The following is a 12,053-nucleotide window of genomic DNA, read 5'->3' on the forward strand; positions in this document are numbered from 1 at the left end:
TCGGGTTTCAAAGGGGGTTTCATGATTCTCTGATTTAGGTTGTTAGATTTGGGATTGATCTATTGAGTTTCTTCATCTATAGTTGTTCTTATTGCTTAAACTAGATTAGCTACCTAGTTTATGATCATAGGTTTAATTCATCTAGGCATCAAAAGTGTTGTTGAATTACTTGAAGAACATAGGTGAGCAAGGTGATCCTTAGCCAACGACAGTTGAAGTTGGCGCACCTTGTGAACATAATCAAACTAGAACTTATTGCTTGCTAGGATTGTTTAGATTCAAATGACGGTTTAGGGTTCATTCAATTCCTTGCATAGATAACTAATGCTGCGACAGTAGGTTAGTTTTATATTTGAGATTTGAGTTCAAGTACGGTTCCTAAAGCTATCCCATCCATCACCCAATTTCGTGATCATAACCTTGATTGATTCCCTGCGCCCAATACTTTCTCTTGATTTTACAAACTCTTATTTATTTTCTGTTTTGTTCGGTTACTTAGAAATACAATCTTCTTCATTGCCTTAGCTTAATTTGATCTATACAATTTCATAGTGCATTGTTTGGTCTCTGTGGATTCGACCCTAAAGTGCTACGACGACACCACTTGATCTTGGTTGAGTGTGCTTTGGGTTTTAATTGAACTCTGATCAATTTGGCGCCGTTGCCGGCGACCCAAACGTTGCCTTTGAAATTTTAGATTCTCACGTTTTAGTCTAAGGTTTAGTTTATTTGAGTTACTAACGAGTTCTCGCAACCTTATTTCTTGGTTTCAGGTGTATACATATAAGGAGCAGCAAGAAAACTGATCTGCGTATACTAGGAAAACAAGGAGTTAGCACAGCTTGAACGCGAGAACCGGAGAGCAAGAGCCCAGGCCAATCCTATGGCTGACGGAGATAACACAGGGGCTAACCCGCCCAATCCTCAGCTGGGAATTGTCCAACAACAGCAGAGGCAGCAAGAGCAAGCTGTACTGAATCCACCCGCAAGGCAAGCCACCTTAAGGGATGAGGATGCTCAAAATAGGCTATTTGCGAATCGATCAGCGATTCAACCTCCCGCACCTGCAAGGCAAGACTATGAGATTAAGCATAGTCTTATCAATCTAGTTCAGAACCGTGTGTTCCATGGGCTACCATCGGAGAGTCCCCTAGATCACATGAGGCTTTTGAGAGGACTGACCAGTACGACGAGGTCCAATGGTGTACCCTATGACTATCTAATGCTGACTCTGTTCTAGTTCTCTTTGGCGCATAAGGCACTTAGATGGCTGAACCTGTTGGATGCTGGATCACTCACTACTTCGGCACAATGTAGAGCAGCTTTCCTGAATCACTTTTACAACAAGTCACGCTCAGCCAAACTGCGAAGTAAGATCACTACATTCTCGCAAGGAGGCATGGAGTCGTTTTGTGAAGCATGGAAAAGGTTCAAGGAATATCTTCGAGACTGCCCTCACCACGGTTACACCCAAGAAAAATCTGATGAACATCTTCTATGGGGACATCGAACAGAAGTACCAGATGGCATTAGACATGGCCAGCAAGAGAGATTTCTCCACCAACACCGCGAACGAAGCCAATGCATTAATAGAGAACCTTGCGGCAAGCAACAGCAATCACGGTACAGATTATGACCGTACGGTTCGGGTCAATGCTGTCGAGACTGATGCTATTAAGGACCTCACAGCCAAGGTGAATCTCCTGCTGAAAAGGGATCACCAAAGTGTTAACTTGTGCGAGAGAACAAGCTGGGGATATGCAGACTTCGGAGCTGAGACATACCAAGAAGGTACGGAGAAAGTGAACTATATGGGAGGACAAGGAAACTTCCAAAATCGATGGCTTTAACCAGAATTTCAGGAATCACCCTAATCTGTCCTATAGGAGCAACAATGTCGAGAACCCCCAGGATCAGGTCTATCCAACGCTACCTCAGCAGAATAACTTTGCACAGGGCTTCCAGAACAAGAGTACAGGCTTTGGTGGATCGAATTTCAGCAGAAAACCTCAGGTCAACAACTTCACACAAGGGTATCAAAGCGGTTGCACTGCATGCAGCAGTCCCACTGGAGAGGAAATTGGAGCAGATGATGCATGCTTTGATGGAAAACCAGAAAGAAAAGACACGCAACTGAGGTAAATGTCAAGATCGACAGCATGTACTCTGAGCTGAATGGGAGAATCGAGTCCTTGAACTCTCACATGAGAGTATTGGAGAATCAAGTGGCACAGTCCGCAGCAAGGGTCAAGGCACCTCCAGGGACACTTCCAGGGAAAAATGAGGCTAATCCAAAAAGAATATGTGAATGTCATCACCCTTTCGAAGCGGCAAAGGAGCTTCCAAAACCACAACAAAAAAGCAGGGAATGACCGATCCAACGGCGGGACTGGCCAATCTAAAACACAAAATCAGGAAAAACAACCCTGACGAAATTCTTAACAACACTCCTGATGATGTTGTTATACCGGGTTCAACAGTTTATGAAGGAGAGCAACCCAGCGGATCCCAACGACCCCTATGCACCCATAATACCTTTCCCCACTCGCCGCAAGACCAAGATTCAAGAGCGAGAATATGAGAAGCTGAAATCAGTTGTGGGATGAGCTTCAGGTTAGGACTCCCTTTCATCGAAGCAGTAAGGATGGTTCCATCTCTCAAGAAGTATATGAAAGAGATCCTCACCGACAAGCTTAGTCTGGAGAAAGGAGTGATGTACCTCACACAGGAGTGCAGTTCTATGCTCCAAAATCGAATGCCTGAAAAATGTGGAGATCCTGGACCATTTACTCTGCCTTGCACGATAGGAGATCTCAAATTCAACAAATGCCTCTGCGATCTCAGGAGCGAGCGTGAGCCTTATGCCACTCAGCGCTGCGACGCGACTGCGCCTCTACACCTTTAAACCGACCCAAGTCACCCTTGTCCTTGCTGATCGTTCCACTCGACGTCCAGAAGGAGTATTGGAGAACCTGCCAGTGCAGATTGGGAACTGCAACATTCCTACTGATTTCATTGTTTTGAAACTTGATGAGGAGTCCCAAGAACCGATTCTACTTGGAAGACCCTTCTTGGCCACGGCTGGTGCGATGATAAACGTCAAGGAGGGAAAGATCGATTTGCACATGGATTGATGCTGATTTTGAGATTCAACCTGGAGAAACCAGCTAAGAAACCTACGATCGATGGTCAAACCTTCTGGGTTGATACAATAGGCGAAATAGCTGATGAAATCTATGATGAAGTGTGTATAAGTGATCATCTGGCTGTCGCATTGACGAAGAAGGAACCAGAGCTAGGATATATGTTTGAGGAGACTAAGAACTTGGGCAGAACACTCGATGCTGCAGCAGTTCTGAAACATGAAGTCCTATTCGTCACTCTACAAATTGGACTGACTGATCTGCAAACTGGACTGACTGATCCAGCTCCTCCTGTGGAAACACCCGATAAGGGCAATGGATTGACCGTTCCAGGCGACAGGTCAGCTGATCCCAAAACTTGCTCTGGAACCAAATCGAGTCAGGAGGAATTGGAGCGAACTCAAAGGCTCCAAACTTGGACTTAAAACCACTCCCTGAAGGGCTAAGGTACGCTTATCTTGGACCTAACTCCACATATCCTGTTATCATTAATTCTAACTCTAAACAATGTTGAAACAGCACTCTTGATCTGCGAGTTAAGAAAATATATGAAGGCCTTGGGCTATTCTTAGATGACATTTCAGGTATATCACCGAGTTATGCTCGCATCAGATTCACCTTGAAGATCCATCTAAGTCGTCCATCGAATCATCAAAGGGAGGCTAAATCTGAACCTCAAGGAAGTGGTGAAGAAGGAGATCCTTAAACTATTGGGAGCCGGGGTGATTTTCCCAATCTCTGACAGCACTTGGGTGAGCCCAGTCCATGTAGTGCTGAAAAAAGTAGGGATGACAGTGGTTGCAAATGATGAAGAACGAAGTTGATCCCCACCAGGACGGTAACAGGGCATCGCATGTGCATCGACTACCGCAAGCTCAATGCAGCCACCAGAAAGGACCACTTTTCTCTTCCATTCATTGACCAAATGCTTGAGCGTTAGCGAACACCCTTATTACTGCTTCCTGGATGGTTACTCATGCTTCTTTCTTATTCCGATTCACCCCGGATGATCAGGAGAAGACCACTTTCACTGCCCTTATGGCACATTCGCTTACCGACGGATGCCTTTTGGGTTGTGCAATGCCCCAGCCACTTTCCAGTGCTGCATGATGTCGATCTTTTCCGACTTGATTGAGGAAATTATGGAAGTATTTATGGATGATTTTTTGGTGTATGGCTCATCCTTCTCCTCCTGTTTGTCTAACTTGTGCAAAGTACTTCAACATTGTGTGGATAAACACCTTGTGCTGAATTGGGAGAAATGCCATTTCATGGTCACCAATGGGATTGTTCTTGGCCATCGAATCTCTGAGAGAGGAATAGAGGTCGACAAAGCCAAGATAGAAGTGATGTCCAGTCTACAACCTCCAAAAACCGTTAAAGACATACGCAATTTCCTTGGCCATGCTGGGTTTTATCGACGGTTCATAAAGGATTTCTCCAAGATAGGCCAGACCACTTACTCAGCTACTGTGCAAAGACATCTCCTTTGAGTTTACTGCAGGCTGTATGGAGGCTTTCCTAACAATCAAACAAGCACTGATCTCGCTCCAATAGTCCAACCACCCGATTGGGATCTGCTCATTCGAAGTTATGTGCGTATGCAAGTGATTTTGCTATTGGAGCAGTTCTGGGACAACGCAAGGATGGTAAGTTGCATGTTAGTTACTACGCTAGCAGGACACTCGATGGGACACAGACCAAGTACGCCACAACAGAAAAGGAATTACTCGCCATAGTCTTTGCCTTTGAAAAATTCAAGTCCTATCTGGTCGGATCCAAGGTTATTGTGCACAAGGATCATGCCGCACTGCGCTACTTGTTGACAAAAAAAGATGCTAAACCGAGACTGCTGCGATGGATACTACTTCTGCAGGAGTTCGATCTTGAGATAAGGGACAAGAAGGGGATCGAGAATGACGTTGCAGACCACCTTTCTAGGCTGAGAATCGATGAAGAGATCCCCATAGATGACCGACTACCTGAGGAGAATGCGTATGTGGTTGCAGCTTTCATGGATTACTACAAGGAAAAAGCTGATGTCAAGGTCCTTCGACAGATAGGTAATGATTTCACATGGTATGCCGATATCGCAAACTACTTGTGTGCTGCAGAAGAACCTCCGAATTTCACTGGATTTGCTAAGAAGAAGTTCCTACGATATGTGCAACGCTACTTCTGGGATGAACCTTTTCTTTATAAGCATTGTGCTGATGGCCTCTACAGGAGATGTGTTCCAGAATTAGAAGTGCAGGGGCAATACTTTTTCACTGTCACGGTTCTAACTACGCGGGAACACTTCACTACCTTCAAAACCGCGACAAAAGAGCTCCAAACAGGCCTCTGTGTGGCCCACTTTTATTCCGAGATGCACACGACTTTGTCTCCCGATGCGACTCTTGCCAGCGACGTGGGAAACATCAGCAAGCAGAACGAGATGCCACAAAACTTTATCTTGGAGATCGAGGTGTTTGACTGTTGGGGAATCGACTTCATGGGGCCTTTTCCATCTTCTTATGGGAAATCTCTACATACTTGTTGCAGTGGATTACGTTTCTAAATGGGTTAAAGCTGTTGCAAGTCCTACTTATGATTCGAAGGTAGTCCTCAAGATGTTCAAGCACATAATTTTTCCACGGTTTGGTGTTCCTAGAGGGTGGTAATAAGCAACGGGGGGCACTCACTTTATCAACAAGCTTTTTGCAAACCTTCTGCGAAAACATGGCGTGACACACAAGGTTGCTACCCCTTACCATCCGCAGACTAGTGGGCAGGTCGAGATCTCTAATCGAGAAAACAAATGCATCTTGGAGAAGACAGTTAACTCAACCAGAAAGCGATTGGTCCTTGAAACTCGATGAAGCACTATGGGCGTATCGGACTGCTTACAAGACACCCATCGGCACTACCCCTTTCCGGTTGGTTTATGGGAAGTCATGTCACTTGCCTGTCGAGTTTGAGTATCATTCCTTATGGGCGACTAAGCAGATGAACTTCAACGTCAAGACCACGGCAGAAAGATGCCTTATTCAGCTGAATGAGGTTGATGAAATTCGCATGGATGCTTATGAGAACACCAAGATATACAAGGAGAGGACCAAAGCCATACACGACAAAAAGATTATCCCCAGAAATTTTTGCTGCGAATAATTTGGTCCTTCTTTTCAACTCAAGGCTGAAGATTTTTCCTGGGAAGCTGCGTTCTCGTTGGTCCGGGACCTTTTCGAATCAGGGAAGTCATGCCTTATGGTGCTGTTGTGCTTTGGGACCAAGAGGGCAAAGAATTCACTGTCAATGGCCAACGTCTTAAACCGTACCTAGCGGAGTATGATCCGATTGAGACCTCCCTCCCTCTGGAAGACCACAAGCTGTTTAGGCAGCAAGAACAGTCAGGCTCGAGACTCTAAACAAGCGCTCATGGGAGGCAACCCAAAGGGTTTGCATTTGCTCACCCTTCCCTTTTTGGTTTTGTTTTTCTTTTCTTAGGAAATTTTGTTATTTTTGTATCCTCTACAGAGTCACTCGAGAATCACGTTTGGTAGTGAGTTTTATTTTCAGGAACAGGTTCTAAATGCAGAAGATGTGAAACCCTTTTCAAGGAAAGTTCTATGGTGGTCAAGATCAGCTAGTCCAATTCTGGATTGACTGATCCCCATTCCAGGTAAGTACAATCGAGGGAGAAGTAAACAAAAAAAAAAAGGGAAAGAAGAGAATTGGTTTTCGGGTTTTTGAACTTAAATTGAACCGGGTTAAACCGGTTTCGTGTTCACACCCACTAAAAACCTAATTTCTTTTCTCTCTTCTTCCTTTCTCCCTGGACATCCCTCGCAGTCCTCAACTCCGATTTGCTTCCCCTCTTGATTTCTTCTTTGCTTGTTCGAATCTTGGGTTACCATTACTTGATTTTTATCCTCCAACCCAACTGTTGTCTCACTCATTCGAACAAGGTAAGTCCTTCCTCTCCCGATTTATGTTTGTTTTTCGGCGATTCCAAGGTTGAAATTTCTCAATTTTTGAGATTTTCGCTATTCTCTCTTCTTCTTTCCATTGATGAGTGGATTAGTAAGATTAACTGTCCTATTGATTTTGGAACTAGATTTAGGCTGTTGTGGCTTGAATTTAGCATAGGCTTGTAACATGGATTGATTTAGCATAGGGAATTTTCGTTTGCCTCGCTTTTTCTCACATGTTGGTTATTTACTCTTTTGTAGAAAATGCCTAAACAAAGCCGAAGTGGTAAGGAGACTGCCACTCCTTCTGAAGAACCGCCAACGACAATTTGGAATGATGAGGATACTAAGTGCTTGAAGCTACTCGCACAATGCAAGATGGAGCCAACTCGTTTTGTCGATCGGGAGCTTTTTAAGAAGATGGGTATGCTGTCAGATTTTGATGAGTTGGTAAAAAGACATGGGATTTGGTACTTTCGCTGAGCAAGCATGGGACTTGCATGATCGGCTCGCACGAGAGTTTCTCGCCACTGTACAAGTGGATTCGCCAGGCGGTTCTGATATGATGGGCCGGGACAATGTTCGATCAGTTTCTTCCTGCTCAAGAAGCACTATGTCATCTCCATATTTGATCTCTGTGACATATTTGGTTTCCCTAGAAACACATTATGCACGATAGAGAAGCTTGACAGTAGGACAGATGTTTGGAAGCTCATTGCTGCTAGGCAATATGTTTCTCGAAGAGCCCGGCAATCTCGCATCCGCAACCCAGTCCTCCGAATCACTGCAAAGTTCCCTGAGTAACACCATTTATGCTAGGGCTGAGACTAGCACATTGCAGCTACCTGAGTTGTGGATGTTTTTCCATGGTCTTCGCAGGTTCCTTCACGCTCCGGATTCACCTCTTTACCAGCAAACTCATGATGTTAACTTTGGATTCCTCTTTCTAAGGAGTTTGAGCAGGTGCAGAGGAACATGGCTCATGCTAAGAACAAGAGAGTTCTCATCGACAGTTTGGTGACTCCTATCATCGAGTATTGCGGCATTGCTTTGCCACCACATGCTAAGGTTTCACAGCGGAAGTTGCTTGATCTCAAGTATATGTTTACCAGTGAGATTTTTGGTGCGTCACAACTTCTGCTACCCGCTACCAGACCAAGAGCCGGTCAACTTCGTTACATGCTGATCCCTATTCCTTTCTTCACTTCACTCCGTAAGGCTCAGAACATCGATTTTGATCCTCCTGTTGACATCCTTTGCGATATTGACGATGTTTCTTTTGGGAGAAGAGCGTGAGCCTGCAGCCCTCAGATCTCGTAGCCGCACACAACCCGCAGGGGCGATCTACCTCTTCGCAGCCGTCTCAGTCCCTTCCATGTTTCCTCCTTTCGATGTGAACCAGTTTCTTGCTGCACCACCTAAGGAGCCAGCTCGATCCGAGTTTGAGAGCTGGGTCTACGACACTCAGAGAGAGAACAATATGTTGCTCACTCGACTGGCTACTTGGCTTCAGAGTCTTTGCACCATCCTATTTTGCACCACCACCAGCAGCTCACACCACTACTAGTGACAATGAGGACGCAGCTACTGAGCCTCTCGGGTTCTGACCATTCCGCGACATCCTCACCTTCTCGCCAGTTCTGAGTAGCTGTTGTCTCCTTCCGGTTTATTCTGTCTCTTTTCTAGGATTTTTATTTCTATTTTTTTTTTTTATTGTCGGAGGTTTCTTTTCCTTAGCTTTGCTTTCACACCGGGACGGTGTGAAGTAAGTCCGGGAGAGGGATGTCTCCAAGTTACTAATGTCGTCTTCTTTGGTTGTTTCCTTTGATTTTCCTTTTGTTTGAGTCAGTTTGTCGAGTCTATAAAACAAAAAACATTGGGAAATTATGATCATTTCTAGGAATCTTTTGCTTTGATCTAACACTCTTATGATTACTTTTGTACCTCTGATTTGGAATGAAGCTTGAAGAACATGAGCAGTCTCAACACGCCCCAAAAGACACTCGCCAAGAAGAATACTATGTTGAACCAGAAGTTTGTCTCTAGCTTTGACAAGACTTAACCGGATTTAATTTCTTACCTTGGGGCTTGGTATACATCGGACAAGATTCCTCCCTCAAGCCTCACGAGACATGCAACTCCTCACAAAGTATGCTTCCCCTCTCTCTTCCCTTCGTTACTCAGCAAAAAAAAAAGAGAGAAGAAGAAAGAAAATGAAGAAAAGGATATAGGTAATAAAAGAAGTGAACTGAGGGTAGTGCGTAAACCCGTGCATCCTTCGGAACTCATGGAAACCTGTCCACAAGAAAAGAGCAAAGAATTGATAAAAAACATAAAATGATACCCTAGAAAATTAGGGAGATATGGAGAATCTGAAAGCATCTAACCCAGTGTCAACCATCAACTGCACATAGTCCAATCAATCCTTTGGAAGTGAGAAAAGAGAGAGGAAAGGGAGTATAAGAGGAGGTCTTGGGTGATAAGAGGTTGAAGGAGTCAACAGTTCGATGATCGATACTCCCATGGTAAGACCGCACCTTTTTACTAATCTGATGTAGAGAGACAACGATGGGGAGACTGAAGGTTCTCTTGGAGTTCAGAGTAGGGAGTGTTGATCCTAATCATGGGCAGAGTACAGAAAGTAGTTCTCAAATTTGATGTGATGAAGAGTGCAAACAAGAAGTTCCCAAGAATATGTGAGTTTACACTTTCAAACATTTTCTCTGTTCTTGAGTTTTTGTCTGTTCTTGCTTGAGGACAAGCAAAGATTCAAGTCCAGGGGAATTGATGTGTCTGCATTTTATAGAGTTTTAACTATAGTTTTTAGGTTTGTTTTGAGTCTTTTCCTAGGTCCAAGTGTGCTTTTAGAGTCCTTTTTTGTCTTTTGTGAGTCTTTACAGGTCTTATGTGACTTTGGAAGGAATCTGAGCGTTTTGGGGATGAAAATATGCATATGGAGCCAATTGGTTGAAGACTGAGACAGGCTAGTAAGCAGATGGAGTGAAAGCAGAAAACGTTCCGGATCGACTGATCCTCGCGAGATCGACCAATCCCGTCCCCGACACAAATCTTTCCTTTTTCGTTTTAAACCGACTTTTTAGGGATTTATTTTATTATTTAAGCACGGGGCTTGACCCCTAGAAACACAACTTTTATTCTACGCAGCCTTTGAGCACTTGTAAGCTTGGGAGAAGATCTCTTATCCTTTCTAACCCTTTGGAGAAGAATTCTGAACCCGATTATTTCTCTTTGCAATTCGATTATGATTTCTTCATCCTTGATTTGCTGTGCTTTGATTTCCATGTCTGAGTAGTCTCTCTGTTGGGTTTCGGGTTTCAAAGGGGGTTTTATGATTCTCTGATTTAGGTTGTTAGATTTGGGATTGATCTATTGAGTTCTTCATCTATAGTTGTTCTGATTGCTTAAACTAGATTAGCTACCTAGTTTATGATCATAGGTTTAATTCATCTAGGCATCAAAAGTGTTGTTGAATTACTTGAAAGAACATAGGTGAGCAAGATGATCCTTAGCCAACGATAGTTGAAGTTGGGGCACCTTGTGAACATAATCAAACTAGAACTTATTGCTTGCTAGGATTGTTTAGATTCAAATGACGGTTTAGGGTTCATTCAATTCCTTACATAGATAACTAATGCTGCGACAGTAGGTTAGTTTTATATTTGAGATTTGAGTTCAAGTACGGTTCCTAAAGCTATCCCAATCCATCACCCAATTTTGTGATCTGATATGTCTATATTTTGTCTCTCCTTAGCCTATTCTTATCATGCATTTAGCTAGGATAACTCATTGGTTTGCATCGTTTTCTAGTTCTTTCTATACACTTTGCACGACTAGGTAGCTCTTGCATCATCCTTGCATACATTGTGCATTTTGGAGTATTTCAGGTATTTAGGAAACGTTGGAAGCCATTCTCGTCCAAGCCATGGTCACCATCTTCGTTTCGTCTGAGCCATGGTCACCATCTTCGTTTCGTCCGAGCCATGGTCACCATCTTCGTTTCGTCCGATCCATGGTCACCACCTCCGTTTCGTCCAAGCCATGGTCACCATCTTCATTTCGTCCGAGCCATGGTCACCATCTTCGTTTCGTCCGAGCCATGGTCACCATCTTCATTTCGTCCGAGCCATGGTCACCATCTCCGTTTCGTCTGAGCCATGGTCACCATCTCCATTTCGTCCGAGCCATGGTCACCATCTCCGTTTCGTCCGAGCCATGGTCACCATCTCCGTTTTGTCCGAGCCATGGTCACCATCTCCGTTTCGTCCGAGCCATGGTCACCATCTCCGTCTCGTCCGAGCCATTGTCACCATCTCCGTTCCATCCGAGCTATCCGTCCAAGCCATGCTCCTCAGCCTTCCATCCGAGCTATGATGACATTGGATTCCATTCGACGCACACGGACTCGATCGCACATGTCGGGAAGAAGGACGTTTGGTTTCACACGCTTCAGGAGATTACCGAACCGACGCTTTACCTTGTCGTTTTAAGTTTTAGGGCTTTCCATGTTGGACTACTATATATACATTTTGTTAAGTCTTTGCGGAGACATCTTATCTTTTTATCTCATTTTCGTTCCCAGAAGGTTTTAACCTAGCATCCAAAAAAAACGTTCTCAGACTTGTATTCCGATATCTTTGAGATTATTGAGATTTTGCATTTGATTCCTTCTACAAAGTTGTTCATCTTATTTTTATCTACCTAATAATGCTTGTTTCAATGATTTCTGTTTTTACATCCTTGACTATGATTTTCGGATCTGAGTAGTGTGTTAGTTCTTGAGGATGGGATAGATTAGGTGGAGGATCTTAGGATGTAGAGTGTTTAAGCTTTGATTGTATGATTCCCTTCTGGACTAGAGTTAGAATTACTAGTTTCTCTCTGATCAATTGGAACTAGGTTCGAGACATTTCCGCACCCAAAAGGTGTTTGATGAAATGTC

General features: G+C 44.0%; 1 protein-coding gene and 1 non-coding gene across 2 annotated transcripts; one reads left to right on the plus strand and one right to left on the minus strand.

Moving 5' to 3' along the window:
* Nucleotides 1–1,360: 1,360 nt before the first annotated feature.
* LOC147933128 (small nucleolar RNA R71) lies at nucleotides 1,361–1,467 on the minus strand. The gene has a single exon (XR_015576899.1). It is a non-coding gene; the product is annotated as a small nucleolar RNA R71 (small nucleolar RNA).
* A 1,177-nt stretch (nucleotides 1,468–2,644) lies between these two features.
* LOC147933129 (uncharacterized) lies at nucleotides 2,645–6,293 on the plus strand. Its single transcript, XM_087477308.1, has 7 exons — nucleotides 2,645–2,852; nucleotides 3,039–3,483; nucleotides 3,663–3,727; nucleotides 4,158–4,615; nucleotides 4,735–5,620; nucleotides 5,688–5,802; nucleotides 5,882–6,293. The coding sequence occupies exons 1-7, from the start codon at nucleotides 2,645–2,647 to the stop codon at nucleotides 6,291–6,293; spliced, it is 2,589 nt and encodes an 862-aa protein (XP_087333434.1).
* The last annotated feature ends 5,760 nt before the right edge of the window (nucleotides 6,294–12,053 follow it).

This window comes from Camelina sativa, chromosome 12 (genome assembly GCF_030686135.1).
Source record: "Camelina sativa cultivar CO46 ecotype springtype chromosome 12, ASM3068613v1".
In the NCBI taxonomy this organism is placed as follows: Eukaryota; Viridiplantae; Streptophyta; class Magnoliopsida; order Brassicales; family Brassicaceae; genus Camelina; species Camelina sativa.